Source organism: Heterocephalus glaber, unplaced genomic scaffold (assembly GCF_053883595.1).
Source record: "Heterocephalus glaber isolate CG9 unplaced genomic scaffold, H.glaber_assembly_v1.0 deba00001481, whole genome shotgun sequence".
Lineage (NCBI taxonomy): Eukaryota > Metazoa > Chordata > Mammalia > Rodentia > Bathyergidae > Heterocephalus > Heterocephalus glaber.
This window is the reverse complement of record NW_028258317.1, coordinates 46058752-46086567: the sequence shown is the minus strand read 5'-3', so window position 1 is coordinate 46086567 and position 27816 is coordinate 46058752. Positions and strand designations below refer to the sequence as shown.

Here is a 27816-nt window from a genome sequence, read left to right as displayed (position 1 = left end):
TAGCAACACTAGCCCTCTCTGTGTCCCTTATGTTTTTATCCAGGCTACCCGCCCTTAGTGGGTAGCACTCACACCCAAGGTAGGGAACCCTTAATCCTAGGCAAAACTGTGCCAAACTAATCAGTGTACTAATTTAGTAATCACATACCCTTAATCCCAGCATCACACACTCTAGATCCAGCCACCTCTGAAAAAGCCCCACCTATGACAACTTGAGGCTTTGGGGGGACATCTAGACACAAGCCATAACATAATTAAGATGTATTATGTACATGTACCAACTCCCCACAATAAATGAAATCATTGGGTACTGCAAGCATGTACTAATAAAAATAAAAATTAAAAAATAAAATGATACTAAACAAAAAAAGAAGAAAATTCCTGGACCAGTGTTTTCATCCTTTAATCATAAATGACACTCATACAGCTAGGAGAATCTCTGCATTGATTTGTTGGGTATCACGGGAAGGGGAGTGGAGGTAAGAGCCTCCCCTCAAAAAAACTGTAGTGATCACTGACATTGTATGATGTAACTATCATTTTAATGTCTAAATCTTTGTTCACGATTAGAACTTAGCTTTTTACTTTTCTTCTAATATACTTTCTCATGTTTATTTCTTTATTCTTGTATCAAATTGTGATGATTATAAGCTAGGTGAACAAAGACCAAATAAGCTTCAGTATTTGGAAATGTCAGATGTCTAGTAGGTAATTAGGGCTTAATAATAGTGATGATAACAGTAAATGTATAGAAGTATTTAATTAACATAGATGCCCAAAAATAGCTTGTCTGTAATGGCTGAAATATTTGTCCTTTCAATAAAAAGATGATACAATAATATGAGAGAAAACGTTTTGGATAATCAGCGATACCAAGGACAATTGGACTATGCTTAACATAGTACAACACAAAGCCATTATTTAATAGCTGTGCTTTGCACTATAGAGTTGCAACCAAACAAAATATGAGTGTGTGTGTGTGTGTGTGTGTGTGTGTATTATCCGCAGAGGCTCTATTAAGATAGAACTGTTTATGTACTCAGTGTCAATGCCAAGAAGCCAGTACCAATAAGCCTGATCCAAAGAGAGTCACAAATCCCATATAAAGCCTTTAGCCAAGTCAGCCTCTAACCTATACTTGGTTAGCTCTAACTAGGTTATGTCAGAAAAGTTTGGGTAGCTTGATTGAATATAAAGACAAAAGTATACAATTGCAGATTCTGACATGATCTACAGACCAACGTAGGTACCCATCAGCTCATCAATATGCCTCCCAATCACTTTTTTTTTTTTTTTGGTACCAGGGATCAAACTCGGGTCTTTGTGCTTGCGCAGCAGGCGGTGAAACCACTGAGCTAAATCCCCAGCCTCCAATCACTTCTTTATTCCCATGTTCTCTAGGGGCCACAGGTAATCACTGCATATTAAATGATGGCAGATCACCTTCTCCTCTCTCTATGATTTCAAGCTAGTTTCCTGGTCCTGCTAGTCTTTGTTTTTACATTCTTGATTCCAACTTCAGGGCTATACCCTTAATTCAGACCCTGATCAGTGCTCAGGTGGACCATTGCATTTCCTTAATACTTGAGTTCTGGAGTCATTCCCTTCTAACCTATTAATCCCAGTAAAATCCCAATTTAAATACTTTCACTCATATTACCCTCAAGAAAGTGTCCAAATTCTTTGGTGTTACAATAAAGACTCTTCATAATTTGAATGGTGCTACTAGGCTATTTTCTTTAAATGTCCCCCAGGTAAAGAATCCCCTGCCCCAGCCAATCTAAATGGGAGCAACTCCTTGGACTTGACATGCATGGTCCTGCCTATGTACAAGCTGTTCATTCTGCCCAGGATACCCTTACTTTTCATCTCTTTGTCTTTATGAAGAACTTCTAGACATCTTTCAGTATTTGGTCCATGGTTCTCTACAATTATAATTTTATTAAAGCCACATATTGTTAGCTTCTTAAAAGTATGGGCACATCATATTCATGCTTGTTCCACTTTTAAATTTCATAGCCTGGTATTTTCCCTTTCTATTCTTGAATCATCCCAAGTCTCAGAGCCTTTCTTCTGGCTTCTTTTTCTTGGAGATCCCTTCACTGCTCTTATATGCTGCTCTTCATAGAACTACCTGACTTATTCATCATTCAGGTCTCAACTCAAATGCCACCTCTGCAGAGGGACAGTCTCTGGAGTCTTAGAAATAAAGTACCCTCACCCCATCTTCCCAATCATTTTCTCTTCATCCTTTTGCATTTCTTCTGAAACATTTGTAACTTTCAGAAATAATCTTATATGTCTCCATGTTTATTTATTGCTCTCCCCTGTTCTCCCATTTCTCACTAGAACATATTCTTCCAACTAAAATGCAGGGTGCTTTCTTACTCATTCACTGATGTATTTCTAGTGACTATAATAGTACCTAACACATAATAGGTATCAAAAATTTTTGGAATGATTGTATTTTATAAAGGGTTTGTAATTGGGGGAGTGGTATAAATAGGAGTATTTTATGAACTTCCCATGAGTCTAAATTTAAAAAGGTACGCATCCTTTTTTGTTTGTTTTTTGGTAGCAGGGATCGAACTTAGGACCTTGTGCTTGTGAGTCAGGCAGCAGAACCACTGAGCTAAGTCCCCGGCAAAAGGTGCACATCCTAATCAATCTCCCTTCTTTCCAACCTTTCTCACAACTATGAATCATTATTTGAATGTTGCTTTTTATTCTTTTTTGTAACTATTCTTACATGTTAAATAAAAGTTAAGGAAGACCTAACTTTTCAAGGCCTTTTAAAATATAGACATTGGGATCAAATTATCTAGGTTTAAATCCAAGCTCTGCCAAATTGGGCAAGTAATTCAACCTCTCTGTGTCTCAGTTTCCATATCCATAATATGATGCCTTCCTCATGAACTTGTGGGTTGATCACAAGAACATGTACACAACACTCAGAACAGTGTCTACATAGTAAGTTCAGTGTACATGTTCATCATTAATATTGGTTGTTTTCTGTGTGAAGGCTAGGATACAAGTCAAATCCAAATAATAGGAGAACCTGTGAGAATTGAATGTGATGAAGAAAGTTTGTGTGACAGAGTTGCAAGCAGCAGGATAATTGCTTCCAGAAATTGAAAACAAAATAATTTATTAATTTTACAGTTAGAAATTTGTAATACACATATAGGAAATCTGAAAGTTATTTAGAATACTTCCACGATTTTGTGCTGAATGTTATAAATTTTATTTTAAAATAGTTCACTAAATCTCATGTTGCATTTTAATATTTTAAAATAAAATTTATTATATATCAAAATCTTGAGCATTTAAAAAGTTGTAGGGCTGGGATTTAGCTCAGTGGTTTCACTGCCTGCTGCGCAAGTGCAAGGACCTGAGTTCGATCCCTGGTACCAAAAAACCCCACAAATTTTTGTAAAAATCATGATTCAAGCCAGTAATTTTGTGCTTTGAGATACACACAGTAAACAGAGCTTCATTTGTCTATGAAGAATTTACTCTGTTCTTTTCTAGCTTTTTCAAGGCTTTCAAAAGTGATCATTCCTTTTGGCAGCTGCAACTTGCTCTTCTCAGTTTCCAGTATGTCTTCAGCTTCACCTTAAAATAAAAAACAGAAATATAAAAGATTACAAAGTGTTTTTGTGATGAGGCCTGATTGCCATGTTCCACTGACAAGCTATAACATTGTATGGGGCCATATCCTTAAATCTCAGTTAAACATTTCAGCCATTTTCCTCAGAAGTAGTGTACCTCCCAGAGGAAACAAAATGATGAATTTTGAAAATTCATAGACCAGTCAGGTGCCAGAGATTTATTTTTGACAGAAGACAGCATTTTAAACTGTAGACAAGAAAGAACTCCAAGATAAGTAATTTTTTCCCCTTGAACCAAAGTCAGGATAATCAGTATTAATTGTATTTGTAAAGGCTTGGGATAGAGATACTACACACATTTCTCAATATTGCCCCTTAACATAAACTAAGTGATAGAAGACAACATAATGACTACTAAAAAGTCTAGTTCTTCAGGAAAGTTACTCTTTCACCTGAAATCACTTAAAAATCCAAAATAATATTAAATATTCATTACCCTGTATATACACACACATACATATATATTTTTATAAAAAATTTCTCTTCCAAACAACTACCAGTAGGAAAGGCAGTAATTTTTTGAGCCCAGTGAAATTTGCCAGTTTTTATTGTTGAAGACAAATGAACAAAAATTTTTAAGAATTGTATAATACATGTTGTTGACATCCTATAAACCTGCCTTGGTAATGAAGGCAAATGCTTTCTATCAGTACTCCTCTTTTACTATACTATAACTATACTATTTATTTATTTATACATACATACAATTTATGATTGTGTGTAATGAAGTACAAGTTTATGTATACATTGTATGTGGATCAAACCAGAGTACTTAGCAAACTCATAGATTCAAACGCTTATTATTTCTTTTATTTTTCCCCTTAAATTTATTGGTACATTTTTGGTATAAAATACAGTTACATTCATCATTGGGATCTTGTACCATTACATGAGTATCTTGATTCTTATTTTTTTCCCCTTCCCCTGCCCTCCCTTCACCTCCTCCACCCTTCCCTATTTGCAAAGACTTTGTTTCCATTTTTTTCCTTTTCTCATATTTTTTCTTTTCTCTTTTTTCCTTTCCCCTACCCCTCCCACTTCCCCTGCTCCTTTAGACCTTTTCTTCCTGTTACACAATATCAATTATACATTTTTTTAAAATTACAATATCAAGATCTAGGAGATATTACCACAGATTTTACAGAATTTAAAAGGATATAGAAAGCATATTTCAAAAATCGGTTTTGAAATAAATTTGACAACTTCTAAGAAGTATCTTGGAAGACAAATTAATGACACTAACTCTGGAGGAAATATAAAATTTGAATAGCACCTATTAAAGAAAGTATATTCCTAGCTTGAAAACCTACCTATATGACAACAGCAAGCTCATATACATTTTAACTGATAAATTATATCAAACAATTAAAGCAGAAAAAAGAAGGAACACTTCTCCCCTCATTTTAGGAACGCAACATTGTGCTAATCCTAAAACTGGATAAAGAGAAGAAAAAAGTATGAACATAGATAGAAATTTGTTTAAGAAAACAAACTCTTAGAAGTCAGATCTGGCAGTATGTAGAAAGTGGTTTTGTTATAGGGATGGCAGTGTTGGTTCAGCATTGGTCCACCCCCAAAAGTCATCATTTTAACAGAGGAAAGGAAAAAGCTACATGATCCTGTCACTAGCTGGAGAAAAAGTATTGGACTAAATTCTACAGCTGTTCATGGTAAAAGCTATCAGGAGACTAGAAGTAGAACAGAAACTTCTCAACAGATTAAAGACATGTACTCCATACTTCCAGCGAGAACGCCTTATATAAATGGAGAAGATACAATGCTTTCTCCTTAAGGTGGGGAACAAGGACAGATATGCTTACTCTTTATCTGTCCATTCAACTTTGAAACCTAGGCCCCACCAAAATAGTCTGGCAATAAAATGACATAATTAGGATAGGATTGGCAAGATAGAAGCAAAATCTTTATATGTAGATGAAATGATCATCTACAGAGAAAATACTAAGAAATCTCTAGGAGCCCCTAGAACTTGTATTTGAATTTAGCAGGATTAGAAAACACAAGGTATATATGAAAATTCAGGTCTGTTTATACTTGCTATAAATGAAGAATTGGATATTGAAATTTAAAAGTTATGTAGGAGTACAAAGGACTTAGAAAAGTAAAAAGAAAAAAAACAGTGTTGGAAGACATTTAGTACCTAATTTTAAGACTACTTCTAAAGCTACAGTAATCAAGGCAGTGTTGGTGTAAGGAAAGACATATAGATCACTGGAACATAACAGAGAATCTAGAAATAGAACCACACATATATGGTCCACTGAGTTTTGAAAGATTATTTAACATTAGCATTTTATAGACTATGAACTCAATTCAAGAGCTGAGGTAGAGATAGTGTTTTCAGCAAACAGCACTAGAACACCTGGTATCCATATATAAAAAATTAACCTCAACCCTTTATTTCCATACATGAAAATAACTTGAAGAGATCTATGAACCTAAATATGAAAGCCTAAAAGTATAAAACTTTAAGAAGAAATTATAAGGGAAAATGTTTATGAATTCAGGGTAGGCAAGAACTACCTAGGATACAAAAGACATGATGTATAAAAGAAAAAAAATTGATCAATGAGATTCCATCAAAATTTAGAAGTTTAAATGACATCATTAAAATGAAAGTCCTTAAACAGACCATATTTACAATGAATATAACCTATGAGCAGAATATATAAAGAATTCTTAGAGCTCATTAATAGACAACCCAATTAAAATGTAGACATAAGAAGATGATAAATAGCCAGTATAGCACAAGGAAAGGTGTGCAACTCTAGAATCAGAAAAATTCTAATCAGTACAATAACAAGATTGAATTATACACTCATTAGGGAGATGAAGTTAAAAGTTTTAAAAGCCTTGCCATGACTTTTTCTTTTTGTTGGACTCTCCCCCTTTGTATTTAATTTCCTGGGGTTGTGATCCTCATTGTCTTTTCCTAGGGTATTGTATAAAATTTTTTGGAGTGCCAGTTTGATATTCATGAAGTTCCTGAGGTGCTCTTTTTCATGAAAGTATCTTATTTCTCCATCAATTTTGAAAGATAGTTTTGCAGGGTACATCAATCTGGGTTGGAGGCTGTTTTCCTTTAGGGCTTGAAATACATCACTCCAAGCTCTTCTTGCCTTGAGGGTTTGCATTGAGAGGTCTGCTGTGATTCTGATGGGCTTTCATTTGTATGCGATTTGTTTCTTTTCTCTCACTGCTTGTAGAATTTTGTTCTGTTGGATTTCTGGAATCCTAACTATTATATGCCTATGTGTAGATTTTTTTTGATCAAGTCTATTTGGAGTTCTATATGCCTCACTTATCTGTATGTCATGTTCTTTCCCCCTGCTTGGGAAGTTTTCTGCCATCACTTCTGTGAAGAGTTTTTTTATGTCATCTGCACTCTCTCCTCTTTCTTCATTGACTCCAATCAGTCTTATGTTATTCTGCTTTGCATCATCTAGCAGCTGCTGGTTTAATTTCTCATGTTCCTTACAATTTTAAAGCAATTTTTCTTTTCCTGGTCACTAATTGTAATCTTTTCTTCTATATCTGAAATTCAATCCTCACATTGGTTCATTCTGCTGCGCAGACTTTCGATGGAGTTTTTAATCTCCTGGAAATCTGTTTGTATCTGTTTTATGCATTCCATTTGTTTCCTATGTTGGGATTCCATCATGTTCCTCAGATCCTCTGTTTTTTATCTGTGTCCTCTCTAAATTTATTAATCATGTCTTGCACCATGAGCAAAATCTTTGCTGTTATCTGAGCAATTATTTCTGATTTCATTTTTCCCAGATCCTCTTTTATTGCGAGTTCAGAGTCCAGGTGGTTGAGTATCAGATTGTTCCATCATGTTTCCTTTTGGGGTTGCTGTAGGTGATCCAGAAGTCTGTTTTTGTGGCTTGTTTACGTGTCTTCTCATTTCCATGGCGGGGGGGCGGGGGGCGGGGGGGGCGGGGGGCGGGTCTGGAGCCCACGCAGCTCACCTTCCCTGCCCTAGGAGCTTGGGTTGGTGGCGGAGTAGCTTCCTTCTTTATTATTTCTTAATTTTTCTCCAAAACCAATGCAGCAGGTTACAGTTTTCAAATAATAAGAGCATTTTCACCATCTGCAAACATCTTTTTTATTTCATTCTAAACAGTAGGTAAGAATAATTATAAAACTCTATGTAATTAAGTAGATCATTGATGAGAGATTAGATGTTTTCCATGTAAGATACAACTAAACAAGGATTGTATATTTTGATGTTACTAATTACAGGGAAAAAATATAACCTAAACTTAGGGTGATAAGTTTCCTGGTGGATTCTAAACAGGTACTGTTTTTACAGGAAATTCATATAATGTCTTGAAATTTAAAAATTTTAGACCAATTGAACTGTAATAAAGTTGCCCAATATACAATCCAACTTACTAGAAAATAAACTTGCTTTCTTTTAGTAATATGTTCAAGTAAAAGCTATATAATAGAGTTAATATCTCTTAACTATACATATTATTTTTATGAGGCATTAAGAATGCTAATCTCTTGCAAATGAAAACAACACTGAGATTCCACTTCACTCCAGAAAGAATGGCTGCTATCATGAAATCAACCAATAACAAATACTGGCAGGGCTGTGGGGAAAGAGGAACACTGCTCTACTGCTGGTGGGAGTGTAGACTGGTTCACCCACTGTGGAAATCAGTATGGAGATACCTCAAAGTATTAGGACTAGAAGTCCCATTTGACCCAGCTATTCCCCTGCTGGGGATCTTCCCCAAAGAATTAAAAGAATCATACCACAGTGATATATGTGCACCCATGTTCATAGCAGCACAGTTTGTAATAGCTAAAACTTGGAAACCGTCCAAATGCCCATCAACTGGAGACTGGATAAAGGAAATGTGGTTTTTTTAAAAAAATGGAGTACTACTCAGCCATCAAAAATGAGAAATTAGAGACATTTATAGCTAAGTGGATGCACATTGAGGCAATACTCTTAAGTGAAATAAATAGGACACACATGTGTAAATACCGAATAGTTTCTCTAGTGTGAGAAATGGAAAGTGTAAATAAGGACTAAAAGGTATAATAGATAATGTGAAATAGGAAGAAAAGGGGCAAAGGGGAAGTGGGAGGGGTAGGGGAAAGGAAAGAAGAGAATGGAATTAATATGAGAAAATTAAAAAAAGGAAACATTCTTTGTAAATAGAGAGGTATGTAGGGGTTGAAGGGAGGGCAGGGGAAGGGGGAAACAATAAGAACCAAGAGAGTATGTAAAGGTGCATATCTTCAATGATGAATGTCATTATATTGTATACCTAAAATGTACCAATAAAAGGATATACAAAAAAAATAGAATGGTAATCTCTATATAAACATGAGCCTATACTTATCAATTCTTAAGCAGATGAATAACATGAAACTGAAAAGGACATGGAAAGGATATCTAACATTAATCAATTCTATACATTTAGTTTACAGCTTAAAATGGGTTTGTATTCCAAAGGGTAATCTACAGATCCGTGATTTGGAATTCAGAATACATTTTTCTATAGCAACAGTGCTATAAATCAATTTCTTGTCTGTCAGCAAAAATTTTAGCCCACAACATAAGCCAAACTATAATACCAATATCTGACTCTAAATGGACATTTTTCTGTAGTTTCTGTGTGGAAAATGAATTTTCATTTTCAAATGGGAATTTTTAAGACCATGTAACTCTTCCAGCTCCTTAGGCCTATGAATGAAATGTTCTGCTCCTTAAGGCCAATACTCAGAGCAGTCTGCAACTCTTCCTTTTCCTTACCAAACCAGTATAAGGAAATAAATGGTAGACTCATGGTTCAGGAAAGGTCAAGACTGTAAAATTTAAAATTTGGTAAACCACAGTTTTCAAAGCACTCTGGGTTAAAGGCTTAAGTAAGAAGGGACCTTAAGATTTTTTTGAGAGTTTAGCTCTCAGAAAAATGTTGGGAATTTGTAAACCATGGTTATCCTAGACTAATTAGCCACCTTATCTCCCTGGGACTGGAATGGCTTTTGTGACAGCAGCACCATCTTCCAGGGCCAGTATCCTGTTAGAGCAAGGGTTTTCTAGTGAATACTTAACAACTCACCAGAAAAATAAATGCATGTAAATTTATTATAAATTTTACTTATATAAAAGATATAGCACATAATAAAACATGCACTATTCAATCATAAATTCCATGTAGCAATTTGTTTCTTACTGAATTCTTTCTTTTGTTTGTTTTTGTTTTTTTGTTTTTTGTTTTTGTTTTTGGTACCGGGGATCGAAATCAGGACCTTGTGCTTGTGTGGCAGGCACCAGAACCACTGAGCTAAATCCCCGGCCCTCTTTCTGAATTCTTTCAATGATTTTGGCTGAACACTCATCAAATGCAGTTGGTGATAGAATATTGTTCCAAAATGAATGATGATTATTAGTGTTTGCACTACATTAAGAAATATGGAAAAAGTGAAACAATGATGACATTTGTTTGAACTTTATTCACTTGAAAATGATATGGACAACTGTTTAGCCAAATCCGATGATAGGTTTAAATATTTGAAAAAAATTTCCTCAAAATTGTATGGTATTCACAATGTAATGGCTATAGATACAGCATCCTTTTAAGCTTAATCTTCACTATTAGTATTAGTCTCTTAAATTGAAACTTGGGTTAGCAAATATTCTTAAATGGCAAGAGAGTAAATATTTAAGGGTTATGGTGTCTTCTGTCTGTATTTCAGTGACTCAGTTCTGTCATAGTAATGGGGAAGCAGCCATAGACAATATATAAATAATTGGGGATGGACGTAATTATTTTCAAAAATAGTTAACTAGCCCATAGGCTATAGTTTGCCAACCTCTAGTCTAGGCAATTAACAAAATAAAAAATCAATCCTTGATTTGGGATTTGCAGATTTCCAAGGTTTAGGTATTCCCAACATGATCATGGGATGTCACTGACCTCAAAGTTGTAGATGTATTTTATTGTTTTTGTATATAGTATCTGCATTCCTATCATACAGATACAATTAATGCAAATAAGCTGAGTATATGAGTATAAATCAGAAGCAGATGAATTCTGAGTATTTATCTTTATTTTAAAATATATTTAATATTACTTATTATATAATTATATAATTATAAGTCTATCTGTTGATTTTTAATAAATTAAAGGACTGTGCTTAATATTCATTGTTTACAAAATTCCTGAAAATTTAACAATCAATTCTTGTGAGCTGACTCCAGATACCACTGTGTGAACGAGAGCAGAAATGTTGGCCATTGGAGAAAGGATTTGGTTGGAATCTGCATAAATCAAGGATTATAAAGAGGTGATTCTTGAACCAGAATATGAATCAGGGAATAGGAACTCTGGTTTATCAAAGACTTACCTTTCATTCTTTGTAGAAGAGTTCCATAGCCCAAATCATACTGGTAGGCAAAGATAAAGCTTAATGGAACTATAGGGATGAAGAAGACTGGCTTCTTTTGTTTTATTGCTCTGTTTCAAGAATAAAGAAGACCTTGTATCAAGGAATAATCTCTAAATACATATATCTACACTAAGTCTCCTTTTTGGAAGAATGTCCTCCATTTCAAAAGTTACTTCTTTTGAGTTCCCTATGGCAGTAAGATTTCCTTACCCAATACCTCTCATTACATTCTGCAGTTCTCATGGGAAGGGGTATGACTTGTTTATTTTGATTTGACTTTGAGGCTCAGATTCCTCATTTTAAAATGGATAAGGATTGAAAGCTATCATTCAAGGACTGTAGGGATAAACCCATAGAGGCCTCCTATCTTGGTATCTAGTTAATCCTTTCTTTAATTTATAAAGTACAGAAAAGGACAGAAGAAACCTACAAAACAAAGACAAAATTAACTACTACCCTCCTGGTTCTACAGAGCTAAACCCCAATAACTAACCTACAAGATGTTTCTTTGTTTACATATACATGATTTGGACCAAAGTCTTAGCCAACTTAATAATATGACTAAAGACAAAAAGAAGTAAATTATTAAAGAAAATCTTAAAGGAAATAGCAAACATACCCAGTTGTTAAAGAGATGGTTGCAATGCCAAAAAATGTTCCAAAATATTTGAGGAACTCCCGAGACCAAGCAATCTGCATAGCCATTTGTCTTTCCCTCATTTCATTCTGCAACATTAGGTGCCTTTCCAGCTGAGTATAAAACAAAAAACAAAGTGTGGTTACTTATCTGTTGAATCTGAATACAGAGTTAGCAGTGTGGGTTTACAGTGGATTTTTATTCTTCAATTGCTTTGATTCATTTTTTAAATTTTCATTTAAACATTGACTAACATTGCTCTGGACAGTTATCCCTATCTGTCACTTTGGCAGTGAGATTTCCTTGGGATATACGGTATATGTATGCAAAATAGATATTGATATTGGGTTTCTGCTTCCTACGGTCATGATTGCATGTAATCTGAAGCTTCTATCCAAGCATCTAATGTTCAGCTTTTTCTATTACATGTGAGGAAAGACCAGAGTCTTTAAACACAGATATATCTCACTGGTTTTATTGTTAACACTTGCATGGATATCACTTTGCGTTTCAAATCTGTCCTATTACTAATTAAAATTCATTTGGAGTATCACTTCCATATCACACTTTCATATGATGATAAAGAGGTATTTGTGACATCAATAGAAGTTTTTCTTTGCTATGTTTTTCTTCTTATGCCAAGTCCTTTGCCACTTTAATCAGTGCCTTTCACTGTTTTGGAGCAAAAGGCAGATAACATCCCAGAATATAGAAAGAGACTAAATATTAAATGGGTTTTAAGGAAATATATAGAAACAACAGAATGAAAATCTAAGTCCATTATTTGAAAAGAGCTGGATTCTTGAGAGAGAAATGTGTTGTATTTTTGGTTTTTTTATTCAAAAATCTTGACGTTGCATATTATTAGCAAAGCTATATGATAGCAATCATAGAATTCATGATGAAACACTAACATTGTGACTCAGTTTTCCTATTATGCAAAAAATAAATAATGTCTTTTGTATAATGTGTGAAATCTATCCTTGCTATATTACCTACTCAGAAAACTTACATGATAATAATGTCTCTTAAAGTGATGTATATGCAGCAATTGATCATTTGTGTTTTTATCAAAAGGCATCTGGACACAAAGAAGATACAGAAGAGCCTCAGGTCAGTGGTTCTAAACCTTGGCTTACACTGTGAGCATCTGGGGAGTTTTTCAAAGTCCTCATGCCCAGACATATACCCTAAACCAGTTAAACGAGGTGGGACCAATTACATAAGGATCCAGAGGTGGTATCAGGTACAACGTTTTAAAAGATTGTTAAAAGATTTCTAGTGTGCAGCCAAGGATTGAGAACCACTGCCTGAAATGAACTAATTCACAGCCTAAGGGTTTTTTTCAACCAGAAAGCAAGCAGAGCTATCAGTCTGAAATGGATCCCTTGGGAACTCTCAAAGACTGTGAATAGATGGCTTTGTAAGGCACCTGCTTTGAGCCAGCCAACCAGATGGTGAAATGTGACCCTCACCATGGTAAATACATGGCTTGCTGCCTGTTGTACCATGGTGATGTGGTCCCCAAAGATGTCAAGGCTGCCATTGCCACCATCAAGTCCAAGCATACCATCCAGTTTGTGGACTGGTGTCCCACTAGCTTCAGGGTTGGCATTAATTACCATCCTGGTGGAGACCTGGCCAAGGTGCAGCAGGCTATGTACATGCTGAGCAACACCACAGCCATTGCTGAGGCCTGGGCTCACCTGTACCACAAGTTTGATCTGATGTATGTCAAGCGTGCCTTTGTGCACTGGTACATGGGTGACGGGATGGAGGAAGGGGAGTTTTCTGAGGCCTGGGAGGACATGGGTGCACTAGAGAAGGATTATGAGGAGGTTGGAGCAGATAGTGCTGAGGGAGAGGGTGAGGGTAAAGAGTATTAATCTGTCTGCTGCAATTTTACACTCCATTGTCTCGTCTTACACATTTTTTTATGTTCTGTGGAATTAAGCCCTAAACTGTCAATAAAAATGTTTGCGTTTTAAATTCCAAAAAACCCCACCAGATGTAAGGGATCTGTTTCTGTAAAGCAGAAACAGGATATGGTACAATTGTGATGGATGCAGGACACTCTGCACTTGTCTAATGCATAAAACTTTACAGCACAGAGTGAAACTCAATGTATACAAGTTTTTTTAACAGCCAAAAAGTGAAAGGATACACAAAGTGAGAATGTGGACTGTGGCAAAATAATTACATTACAAATGTATGGCATAACCTCACTGAATGGGTAAAGGGAAAGGATCTAACTAACTTTGGAAAATGATGTTTTGACCAGAAAGTATAAAACTAAAGATAAACAGAACAATATATAAACAATGTACTCTTATTGGTAAAGCGGTTTCTTACAGGTTACAGGTTAACAATTCTGAAAAAGTTTTACATGTCTGTTGGAGATGAACAAAAAAGCAAGTTGATAGCAAAGGTGGGAGCCAAGTTTCTTACTATTGAAGAGGGAGATTGCAAACAAGCAAGGGGAAAAAACTAGAATGAATCATGTGTTACTGTATTAGAGTCAAAGACATCAGTGTGAACTCATGTTTAGCTTAATGTAGACACGGTATAGGCAAAGATAAAACTATAGATATGCATGGGTACATGGGTTAGTGTAAGTACATGTACTTCCTAGATCTGTTTACTGGAAGGGCGTAGAGGTGATTGCGACCTCTTGCAAACAAGCACACTGAGCAACTAGACCATAGTTTATAATGCTACTCTTCAATAATAGGAACCAGGGCTCCTTGGAGAAATGGCAGACCTAGGGAGAGAAAATAACAGGAATCTAGATGAGCACCTTGTAGTGCCAAATATCCTGTACAGAAGAATTCAAAATCATATATATACACATTCTTTCTCCTTGAAAAGGGCAGAGCTTAATTTCCCAGCCTCTGATTGTGGGCTCCAATGAGTAATTATGAAAGGGCAATAGGTAGAAAGGTGAAGCTAAAGAATCAAGTTGTAGCATCCTGGATGGAAATCTGAGACAGCAAAAGAACATTAGAGAAAAATTAGTGAAGCCTGAGTAAGGAATTTATTTAGTAATAGTGTTTCAGTGTTGGCTTCTTAGTTGAAACAAACATACCATAGTAATGTGAGATGTTAACAGCTAAGGAGCTCTATACCTTTGCTGTAAATTTAAAAGTACTCTCAAATTTAAGTTTATTTTAAAATTTTTATAAGCAAATCTTATATTCTGGGTATCTGGTCTGGTTAGGAATAGAAGCAATCACCTCGACATACGTAAAAATCATCAAGGTTGTATATTTGCAATAAACTCTGAACCTAGAGTTTAAAAAAGATCCATGCAGACCCTTTTCATGAGCAACATGAAACATCCTGATGAAGATATCATTGAAATGTAACATTAATTCTTAATTAAAATATTCTTAATTACACCATGCATCATAAAATTATGTTTAAGTCACAGTTCTAGATCTATCTACATTTTAGAAATCAAATGAATAAATGACTACCAAACTGTTAATAGCCATAAAGGCATAATTAATTAGTGTGATTATTAATTTACTAGTAATAGGTATCCTTTAGATGTACATTTATTTTCCCCACTTTTCCCAAATATTTATACTAATAACAATAAATAAAAGCAAATGACAATATGTACAGTGAATACTGTTAACAGTTTTTAACCCAAATCATAAATATAAAATTATTTATCCTATTTTAAAAGACTTTCAAAATGGTTTATAATACTTTATATCTCTGTTCCTTTTGATATGTTTACAAAACAATTTAAAATGAAAATGTTCCTGATTTTGACTTTTCACTCCAATGATCTTACAGGTTTTCTGATGCTAGTTTAACAATTAGAACCACAATCAAGTTATTTCTATAAATATTTCTAAATATTTTGTTTTTTATATGTTACAATTTTATTTTTATGTAATTAATTTTAAAGAGAAGATAATACAAGGGAGATATCTTATCAGAAATAGTTGTACATAGTGGGAATAATTTATCGCCTTCATAAAACTGTTATATCTGCTTGTTCTTGAATGTTTTCATTTTTCAATTTCTTTGTTAAAAAATTGTTAAGGACATCCACAAAATTAATTAGCAATTTGTCAATCCCTTGAGTTTCCAAAAGGGCGATTACATCAACGTCCACAAAACATTTAAACCAATTTTTCCACTGATGAAAAATTAAAACAATTAAATTTCATCTGGATGCATAAAATATTTGCACAGCAAAAAGAAGGTAAAGATAGTCTATAAATTATCTTCACTGCAATTCTAATTTTATTTTAATTGGAGCCTTCATATTTTCAAGAAATAGGCTAACACAGAGGGAAAAAAAATCAGTTTACATCTGCATTTTTAGCTTCCAGTGGTCTTTTAAATTATGCATAATATAATCACATGGGGCTGGGGATTTAGCTTAGTGGTTCCGGCGCCTGCCTCACAAGCGGAAGGTCCCGAGTTCGATCCCTGGTACCAAAAATAAAATTTAAAAAATATATATATATAATCACATGTGTTATGAAAGCTGTCTTTTTGTTTACTTACCTGGTTAGTCTCAAAAAGTTATTGTACATGCTGTGTCACAAAAGGTTTTTTTTTATCAAAAATGAGAATATTTTTTATTTGTCTATGTCTTTGTTAAATTAATAGAGATATTATCATTACCTTCAAAACCCAAAGCAAAAATCTGTGCTTCAGGTAAAAAAACAAAGCAGAAACTAACATTTGTAAAGTAACAAAGCAGAAACTAACATTATTAAAATAATAAAGCAATCATAATGAAAGTTGTGACAAGTGGCATAACTAATTTTTTCTATAAGCATTTTAAATGCAAGGTGTCCATTAAATAATTTCAGAAGACTCTGGATGAGAAAGTGCATAGTTAATTGAAGTTTTTTTTTAATGCCACTTTTTAAAAATCAATGACTTTAAAAAATAATTAAATATAAACAAAATTGTAAACTATTCAGAGGTTTAAAAGCATTGTAGATACCATCTTGCTACATATAAAGAATACAACATAATTAAGAAAAAGAAGATAAAGAATAAGATAAGAAAATTAAGTAATTATAGTAAGATAAGAAATTAATTATAGTAAGATAAGAAAATTAAGATAAAGAATACAACATAATTACACTCATTCTTAGTCCCAGATACAAAAATCTTACTATAAACAATAACATTGCTATAAGCAAAACATAGAATTTTAGTTTAGCAAAAACTTTTTTATATTAAATATAGGTTCAAAAATATGCACTTTTCTCAACAAGATCAGAAGATGCCAACAAATTAAACATATGACAGATCATGGGAAAGAAACAACAAAAGAACAGAAGCTTCTCAACCACTATCTAAAATTCTTTAAAGGTGCAGCACCTATTAATAACTGGTATGTTATAAAAACTGTTCACTGAAGTTGCAGACAGTTCCAAACTTAAGTGAAAACAAAAGGCTATTTTTATTTATCCTGGATTTCCTCATTGGAAAGAATACATACTTCTTAGTTTAATAGTTAATGTTCTACTATGTCAATCTGAAAAGTGCACAAAGACCAACCTCTATTCTACAGTCCTTAGAATTAAGAGTCTTAGAACCAAGATATACTTCAAAAAGTAAAACCTGAAAATCCTTAAGAACTTCTAGACTGCTTGTGTCTACTTTATTATGGCAGCTGATACAAATGATGGTGATGATGATGATGATGATGAGGCCAACCTTGTGGAAAGTTCTGTGTCAGTTACAAATGCTGATGATCCTTCTCAAATCCTGAGTTTAGTCTATGAATTTCAGACAATGAAATTTACTCTAACCAGTAGTTTAAACAAAACAAAAACTATTACTGGGTATTTGGAAGCTTAAGAATTTCTGAGAGAGCCAGGCAAGTTTTCATTCTATGCTATCAGGAACAAAATAGCCAGGAAAAATGCTCAGCCTGAACATGGAATTCTCCTAGGAGAACCCCACAGTTTCTACTTCCTGCCAGAGAGGCTCAGGACCAAGCTCCACTCTCAAAATACGGTTCACCTCCACTACAATGCTTACAAGAAGATCCAGTGTCTTCTCAAAGATTGCACTGCTCACTTCCACCTTCCAAGTTTTTTTCAGGGGTGCATACTTGGTAGAACAAATGCAGATATGAAACTCAGATGGAAGGGAATTTGGCAACTTTATCGTTGGCTTTCTACCCTTTGTTGTACAGGCAGGCATGCTATAAGGGAGTTAAAATGGACTTCAGGTGGAACAATCCAAGTAACATTACCATCCACTAGAGATGTTATCTCAGTTGAGGTGACTGAAGATCAGAGCTCGAGTAGTTTCCCTATGGTCACAGTTAGTAAGTTTAAAGTCTGGGATTCAAACCCAGGCCTGTCTGCTCCAAACCCAATCTTGTAGTCTCTTATAAATAAACTGGGAATAATTAAGCCAATATAGAAATGGAAATACAGTAGAAAGGGTATATGCTTGGCATTTCAAAAGGCTTAGCTTTCTATATAATTAATGCAAGAATTTTTTAAAAAGATGCACATAATGAGCTCTAAACTGACTTGGGGTATAGATTGACCTGAATAATTCTATCCTACATAGATCCTACATAGTTACTAGCTCTAATTTCACACCAGCATTTTATGCCCTCATTGCCTGCAGTATTTCAGTGACTATCACTCTCAGAAAGTTAGCCTGCCACGACTCCTTGTGAACCATAGCTAATACCTCAAGAACTGGGAGAAACCACAACATCCCAATAATGACCATGTCCTGCTGACTCAACTATTTTATAATTTCCCGAAGTGAGTTCTTCTTTATTCTGCTGCAAAAGTATGAATTTGTAGTTCTAAACCAAGGGCCCTTGGAGAGACCAGGCCCAGCATTTGGCTCTGTAAGAAAATTAGCAGTGTCTCATTTGGAGGTGGGGGAGGAACAGGAAACTTAGAAATTCAGAAAGGTCAAATCTTAATTCTTTCCCATAACTGGGATACAAAGGGAAAAGGCAAATCTAAAAATAGACAGGCGCTGTTACGTTTTCCAGACAAAGTCCCTCTTCAAATCTTATTTTGTTCACTTTCCTCCCAAATTTCCTTCTCAGTCATCTCCTCTTGCTATTCTCAGTGCCTAGCAATATCATTGCCACCCAGGCTCAAACTGCCACCTCTTGCTGATGACTTCTGAACTTAAAGCTCCATCTCAGAACTCTGTTTAATGGTAGACTCATCTTGAACTGCCCTGTGGGCTGTGAGAAGGATAGCCAAACCCAACCAAAATGTACCAAATGCATATCTATTGAATCCAGTCTCCTTCCTCTTTCCCCTGCTCCAGGTCAGTTCATCATTACCCATCAGTGGAACCACTGAAAGTATTATTACCAGTTTGTGTCCTCTGTTCTTGGTTTCCTATACCATTAATCTAAAAAACAATTTAAAACTACTGCCAGATTCCTCTCCCAAAATTGATCTGATATTACTTTTCTGATCAAAAACTTTCAGTGGTTCTTTAACTCCTGGCTATGAGAAAGCCTTTAAAAATCTTATTCCAATTTACTTCTCTAGCTCTGGGTCCTTCCAGTCTTCTCTTAACCCCAACCTCCAAGCCTCAACTCCAGGGACTCATGGGACAGTTCATCTGCAATGCTAATTAGTTGGAAATTTCTTGTTTAAACTTCATTTTAATAAAAAACAAAAGTAGTTTATAGAAAGAATGCATGATTTACTTATATACTTCTGAGAAATAGTACTTCAATATTCATGTTCTCATATGCTAAAAATAATATTTCATTATTATAAGACAATAACCATTAGTTCCTGAAACAGACAAAACCATTATTTTCATATGTTGTCAAAATTCTGATTTTTATATAATTAAAAGTTCTACAGAAAAGTGATCCTGAGTTAGTCATAACAAATAAATTTTAGGTTTAATCTCTGTAGTAACACAAATTTCCCTTCAATACAATGCTAAATAAACCCCAACCTGAATAGCCACAGATAGGGAAACAGGTCAAATCAAGAATTATAAACATAAATGTAGTTAAGACAAGGCTGAGATAGTAAATCATGTACTCAATACCCTAAAAATGATAAACCCATGAAAGCTGGATGCAACAGCTGCTAGATGACTTAGTAAAAAATCAACCTAAGAATTACAGGAGTTGAGGAAAGGCTAGAAGATAACAAACACCAAAGGTATAAAATATTTTTATTCATTGAAATCATACCAGAAAAATTTTCAAATCTAGGGAAAGAATTCAGTACCCAAATAAGAGAGGCATATAGAACCTCACATAGGCATAACCAGAAAATCTGTTCAAGATATACCACAGTAAAAACAAAAATAATAAACTCAGGAATTGCAATAGTGTACAATAGTGCACTACAGTTGGGGACTTAATGTATTTTCATGTGCGTGTTTTTTTTTTTTATGCTTTGCATTGCCTATTTGTGTCAAAGCTATATAAGACTCACTTTGCTGTACTTACAAATGAATCCAATTTACAAATTTTCTTCCTGAACTGAACTGGTTCATAAATTGGGGACTTACTGTAGTTGGGATTTTTAATGGAGTTTTGAATTTCATGAGATATATTTAAGAACTAATAGTAGTTAAATGCAACAACAAATCATTAAGTTGATAGACTTTTGTTAAGTTTTGGGAAGCCATCTGTAGTGGCACATGACTGTAATCCCAGCTACTCGAGAGGGTGAGGCAGGAGAATCACAACTTCAAGGCCAGCCTGGGTAACTTAGAGAGACTCTCTCTCAAAATAAAATTAGAAAAGAGCTGGAGATATAGCTCAGTTATAGAAAATTTGCCTAGGTTCCACTGCTCCAAGCCCAGAGGAAGGGGCTTCCAGGCCCCCGTTCCACTGCTCCCAGCCTAGACCAAGGGGCTTCTGGGCCACCTTTCCATGGCTAACAGCACAGAGGAGCTGAGCCATCTGGGCCCAAATAGCAACCCCCTCCCCATCAAAATGAGAAGACATGTAAACAAGTCTAAAAACCAGACTTCCAGATCACCTAAAGCAACCCCAAAGGGAAAGGAGATGGAATGCGCTGATACTCAACCACCTGGACTCCCTGAACTGGCAACAAAGGAGGATCTGGAAAAAAATGAAATCAGAAATAATTTCTCAGATAACAGCAGAGATTGTGCCCATAGTGCAAGACATAATTAATAAATCTAGAGAGGACACAGATAAAAACATAGAGGAGCTGAGGAGCATGATGGAATCCCAACATAGGAAACAAATGGAATCCATAACAGAGATACAAACAGATTTCAAGTAGAATAAAAACTCCATCGGAAGTCTACAAAACAGAGAACCAATATGAGGACAGAATTTCAGATATAGAAGATAAGATTGCAATTAGTGAACAGGAAAAGAAAAATTGCTTTAAAATTGTAAGGGACTATGGGAAATCAATCCAGCAGCTGCTAGATGATGCAAAAAAGAATAAAATAAGACTGATTGGAGTCAATGAAGAAAAAGGAGAGAGTGCAGATGACATAAAAAAACTGTTCACAGAAGTGATGACAGAAAACTTCACAAGCAGGGGAAAAGAACTTGACATACAGATAAGTGAGACATATAGGACTCCAAATAGCCTTGATCAAAAAAAATCTACACATAGGCATATAATTGTAAAGATTCCAGAAACCCAACAGAAGAACAAAGTTCTACAAGCAGTTAGAGAAAAGGAAAAAAATCACATACAAATGAAAGCCCATCAGAATCACAGCAGACTTCTCAAAGCAAACCTTCAAGACAAGAAGAGCTTGAAGTGATGTATTCCAAGCCCTAAAGCAGAACAGCCTCCAACCCAGATTGAGGTACTCTGAAAAACTATCTTTCAAAATTGATGGAGAAATAAGATACTTTCATGACAAAGAGCACCTTAGGAACTTCATGAATACTAAACCAGCCCTCCAAAAAATTTTAGATAATATCCTAGGAAGAGACAATGAGGATCACAACCCCAGGAAGCCCTGCAGAATGAATCCACTGGGCGCAACAAGAAATTAAGTGTAAAAGGGGAGAATCAAACAAAAAGAAAAAGTCATGACAATGATAAGTCAATGTGTATCAGTTATAACCATCAATGTTAATGGTCTCAATTCACCAATCAAAAGAAATAGACTGGCAGAATGGGTCAAGAAGCAAAATCCCACAATATTCTGCATACAAGAAACACACTTAATTCAAAAAGAAACTCATAGACTAAAAGTTAAAGGGTGGAAAACAATATTCAATGTGACAAGACCTGAAAAAAAGGAGGAGTAGCCATCCTCTTTGCAGATCAAGTGGATTTCAAAGCAACACTGATTAAGAGAGACAAAGAAGGACACTATAGCCTTGTAAAGGGAACAATGCAAGAGGAAGAGATGAAAATCATAAACATCTATGCACCAAACACTAGTGTGCCCAACTATATAAAACAAATACTAATGGACATGAAAACTCATATGCACTAATACAATAGTAGTGGGGGCCCTCAATACCTCACTGACACAAATAGATCAACTAGACAAAAAATAACTAATAAAATACTAGAACTCAGTTGAACTCTTGAACAAATGAACTTAACAGATGTTTACAGAGTCTTCCACCCCACAAAATCAGAATACACATTCTTCTCAGCTGCACATGGGTCGTTCTCCAAAATAGACCACATACTCACTCATAGAATGTGTTTCAGTAAGTGCAAAGGAATTGACATTATCTCCTGTCTATTTTCAGACCATACTGTGATGAAATTGGAAATGAATAGCAAAAGAAACCACAAAAATTACATAAACACATGGAAATTGAACAACACACTTCTGAATAACCAGTGGGTTACAGAGGAAATTAAAGAAGAAATCAGACAGTTCCTACAATTACATGACAATGACAGTACAACATATCAGAATCTATGGGACACAATGAAAGCAGACAAAGAAGTAGAAATAGCAAATAAACATGTGAAAAAGTGTTCAACATCACTGGTCATTCGACAGACGCAACTGAAAACAATGCTGAGATTCCAACTCAATCCAGAAAGAATGGCTGCTATCATGAAATCAACCAATAACAAATGCTGGTGGTGCTGTGGGGAAAGAGGAACCCTGCTCCACTGCTGGTGGGAGTGTAGACTGGTAGGACCACTGTGGAAATTGTTGTGGAGATACCTCAAAGAACTAGGACTGGAAGTGCCATTTGACCCAGCTATTCCCCTGCTGGGGATCTTCCCCAAAGAATTAAAAGAATCATGCCACAATGATTCTTTGTCTGAGAAATGTCTGTTCATTTCAGATGCCCATTTTCGAATTGGGTCTTTAAATTTGGGAGGTCTGATATTTTTAAGTTCTTTATAGATTCAAGGTAGTAGACCTTTGTCTGAGGAACAGCAGGTGAAGATTTTTTCCCACATTGTGGGTCGTCTCTTCACACTGTTGGTGGTTTCTCTTGCAGTGCAGAAGCTTTTTAATAAGAAGAGATCCCACTTGTTGATAGTTTGTGCTGGTTCACTGGCAACTGAGGTTTTGTTCATAAAATCTTTTCCTACACCAATGTCTTCAAGAGTTCTACTTAACTTCTGTTCCAGGCAAGTCAGTGTTTCTATTTTAATATTTAAATTTTAATCCATTTTGATTTTAGTTTAGTGCATGGTGAGAGATATAGGTCTAGTTTTAATCTTTGGCAAGATGAAACCCACTTTTTCCAGCACCATTTATTAAAGAGGCTATCTTTCCTCCAATGAGGGTGTTTGGCTCCTTTATCAAAGATGAGATAACTGAGTGTGTCTGGAGTTGTTTCTCCATCTTCTGATCTGTTCCACTGGTTCTCAGGTCTGTTTCTTTGCCAGTACCATGCTGTTTTTATCACACTAGCTTTGTAGTATAGTTTCAAGTTGGGGGTTGTGATACCCCCTCCCATGTCTCTGTTGCCTAGAATTGCTTTTGCTATTCTGGGTCTCTTCTTGTTCCAAATGAATATTTGGATTGTTTTCTCAAGGTCCATGAAGTATGAAGCTGGGATTTCAATTGGGGCTGCATTGAATCTATATAGCAGTTTTGGAAGGATGGGCATTTTCACTATGTTGATCCTTGCTACCCAGGACCAAAGGATGTTTTTCCACTTTCTGATATCATCTTTAATCTCTCTTTTCAGAGTGCTATAGTTTTGAGAGAAAAGGTCTTTGATTTCTTTTGTTAGGTTGATTCCTAGGTATTTCATTTTTTTGGATGCTTTTGTGAAAGGAATTGTTTGCCCTATTTCTGTCTCAGTGAGTCTGTTGTTCGTGTAGAGGAAAGCTATTGATTTTTGTGTGTTGACTTTGTATCCAGCTACTCTACTGAATTTGGTTATTAAGTCTAGAAGACTTTTGGTGGAGTTCTTGGGGTCTTCTATATAGAGTATCATGTCATCTGCAAATAATGACAATTTGACTTCTTCATTTGCTATCTTTATTCCTTTTATTTCTTTCTCTTGTCTAATTGCTGTGGCTAATATTTCCAAAAGTATACTGAACAAGAGTGGTGATAGTGGACATCCTTGTCTTGTTCCTGATTTTAGTGTGAAGGATTTCAGTTTTTAACCATTTAGTATGATATTGGCTGTGGTTTTTCATAGATGGCTTCTATCAGTTTGAGGTAGAGACCATCTATTCCAATTTTTTGTAGGGTTTTTATCATAAATGCATGTTGGATTTTGTTGGAATTCAACAGTGAAACCATCAGGACCCGGGTTTTTCTTAGTTGGTAAGTTTTTAATTACATGTTCAATTTCATTGGTTGACATAGGGTTGTTTAGAATTTTTAGGTCTTCTTTGTTCAGCTTTGGTAATTAATACATATCTAAGAATCTGTCCATTTCTTCTGGGGTTTAGGTATTAATGATCCTCTGGATTTCTGCTGGATCTCTTGTAATTTCACTCTTTTCATTCCGAATTGCATGGATTTTGGCTTTTTGTTTCATTTTTCTGATAAGGTTGGCTAAGGGTTTGTCAATTCTGTTTATTCTTTTGAAGAACCAACTCTTAGCTTCATTGATTTTTTGTGTCGTTCTGTTAGTCTCCATTGCATTGATTTCTGCTCTGATCTTTATAATTTCCTCCCTTGTATGAGCTTTGGGTTTGTCTTGCTCTTCTTTTTCTTGAAGCTTGAGGTTCATTATCAAGTTGTTTAATTGGGCTCATTCTGTTTTCCTAATATGTGTATTCACTGCTATGGATTTCCTCATAAGACTGTTGTCATTGTCTCCCATAGATTCTGATATGTTGTATTGTCATTGTCATTTAATTGAAGGAACTTTCTGTTTTCTTCTTTAATTTCCTCTGTGACCCACTGGTTATTCAGAAGTGTGTTGTTCATTTTCATGTGTTTATGTAATTTTTGCGGTTTCTATTGCTATTCATCTCCAATTTCTTTGCAGTATAGGCTGATAATATACAGGGGATAACTTCAATTCCTTTGCACTTATTTAAACATGTTCTATGAGCGAGTATGTGGTCTATTTTGGAGAATGACCCATGTACAGCTGAAAAGAATGTATATTCTGATTTTGTTGGGTGGAACACTCTGTAAACATCTGTTAAGTTCATTTGTTCCAGAGTTTGAGTTCTACTATTTCATTACTTATTTTTTGTCTAGTTGATCTATCTATTTGTGACAGTGGGGTATTGAGGTCCCCCACTGCTATTAAATTAGTGCATATATGACTTTTCATGGCCATTATTATTTGTTTTATATACTTGGGTGCACTAGTGTTTGGTGCATAGATATTTATGATTTTCATCTCTTCCTCTTGCATTGTTCCCTTTACAAGGCTATAGTGTCCTTCTTTGTCTCTCTTAATCAGTGTTGCTTTGAAATCCACTTGATCTGCAAAGGATAGCCACTCCTCCTTTTTTTCAGGTCTTGTCGCATTGAGTATTGTTTTCCACCCTTTAACTTTTAGTCTATGAGTTTCTTTTTGAATGAAGTGTGTTTCTTGTATGCAGCATATTGTTGAATCTTGCTTCTTGACCCATTCTTCCAGTCTGTTTCTTTTGGTGAATTGAGACCATTAACATTGATGGTTCTAACTGATACGTATTGACTTATCATTGTTATGACTTTTTCTTTTTGTTGGATTCTTCCCCTTTGCATTTAATTTCTTTTTTTGTTTTGTTTTGTTTTGTTTTGGGTTTTTTTGGTACCAGGGATCAAATTCAGGACCTTATGATTGCAAAGCATGTGGAGGAACCACTGAGCTATATCCCTGGCCCTCATTTAATTTCTTGTCATGCCCGATGGATTCATTCTGCGGTGCTTCCTGGGGTTGTGATCCACGTTGTCTTTTCTTAGGATATTGTCTAAAATTTTTTGGAGTACTGGTTTGGTATTCATGAAGTTCCTAAGGTGCTCTTTGTTATGAGAGTATCTTATTTCTCCATCAATTTTGAAAGATAGTTTTTCAGAGTACCTCAATCTGGGTTGGAGGCTGTTCTCCTTTAGAGGTTGGAATACATTACTCCAAGCTCTTCTTGCCTTAAGGGTTTGCATTGAGAAGTCTGCTGTGATTCTGATGGGCTTTCTTTTGTATGTGATTTGTTTCTTTACTCTAACTGCTTGTAGAACTTTGTTCTTCTGTTGGGTTTCTGGAATCTTAACAATTATATGCCTATGTGTACATTTTTTTTTATTAAGGCGAGTTGAAGTCTTATATGTCTCACTTATCTGTATGTCAAGTTCTTTTCCCCTGCTTGGGAAATTTTCTGCCATCACTTCTATGAACAGTTTTTTTATGTCATCTGCACTCTCTCCTGTTTCTTTATTGACTCCAGTCAGTCTTATGTTATTCTTCTTTGCATTGTCTAGCAGCTGCTGGATTGATTTCTTGTGGTCCCTTAAATTTTAAAGCAATTTTTCTTTTCCTGTTCACTAATTGCAATCTTATCTTCTATATCTGAAATTCTGTCCTCACATTGGCTCATTCTGTTGTGTAGACTTTCAATGGAATTTTTAATCTCCTGGACATCTGTTTGCATCTGTTTTATGGATTCCATTTGTTTCCTACGATGTTCCTCAGCTCCTGTCTAGATTTATTAGTCATGTCTTGCACTATGAGCATAATCTCTGCTGTTATCTGAGAAATTATTTCTGATTTCATTTTTTCCAGATCCTCTTTGGTTGCCAATTCAGGGAGTCCAGGTGGTTGAGTATCAAGAGTGTTCCATCTCATTTCCCTTTGGGGTTGCTGTAGCTGATCTGGAAGTCTGGTTTTTAAACTTGTTTATGTGTCTTCTCATTTCAATAGTCGGGGTGGGGGTTGTGCTGCTGGCAAGGTCACCTCCTCTGTTCTGGGAGCAGTGGTACAGTGGCCCAGAAGCCTCCTCCTCTGAGCAGGGAGTGGCAGTATGGCGGCCCGGAAGCCTCCTCTGCCTGTTCTGTTTTCTTGTTTGTGTGCGAGATAATAATTACAGAATTTTTCAAGAAATGGAAATCACCCTATAATCTTCCACTCCACTATAGCTTTTATAATTTTGCAGTCTTTCCTGGCATGGTAGCACATCCCTGCAATTCCAGCACTGTGGTAGGGTGAAGCAGGAGGATCTCAAGTTCTAGCCCAGCTTGGGTAACTTAGCAACTTAGTGAGACCCTGTTTTAAAATTTAAAAGAATTTACAGGGCTCAGGATGTACCTCAGTCTGTGCAAAGCCTTGGGTTCAACCCCGCCCCCCCCACAACTTTGAGGTCTTTATATTCAAAATTTTCTTGAAACAAATATGACTTGAGGTTGATATTTTTCTTTTGGGATACAAAACTAAAAATAAATATGTTGTAGTATAATTTGATATCCAAACAAGGCAAAATGATTGATAAATAAAATGTGCCTAAATATAATAAAAAATCAGATTTTAAATGACATCATTATCTTACTATAATTTAGAAAAACCCTAATCCAGTGGCCTCCATATTTCTAATTTGCATTTAGTAAATATACTTGAACTGAACCTAACATGAACCTAAGACTAACATCATTAATTTTCCTAGTTGTTTAAAGATTTTGTTTTCTGAACATGATCTAAATATTTTTCTTCCAAAAAAGTACTACATGAAATAATTTTAACCATGTCAG

At 35.3% G+C, this 27816-nt stretch overlaps 1 protein-coding gene across 2 annotated transcripts in view; it reads right to left on the bottom strand.

Moving 5' to 3' along the window:
- Nucleotides 1-3122: 3122 nt before the first annotated feature.
- Plgrkt (plasminogen receptor with a C-terminal lysine) overlaps nt 3123-27816 on the bottom strand; it is a 53181-nt gene continuing 28487 nt past the window's right edge. For both annotated transcript variants that reach the window (XM_004838243.3, XM_004838244.3), the window contains 3 exons: nt 11725-11855; nt 11064-11173; nt 3123-3615 (listed from right to left, as the gene is read on the bottom strand). In XM_004838243.3, coding sequence (XP_004838300.1) covers nt 3494-3615; nt 11064-11173; nt 11725-11855 — 363 coding nt within the window. In that variant the 3' untranslated portion in view covers nt 3123-3493. The remainder of the gene's footprint in view (nt 3616-11063; nt 11174-11724; nt 11856-27816) is intronic.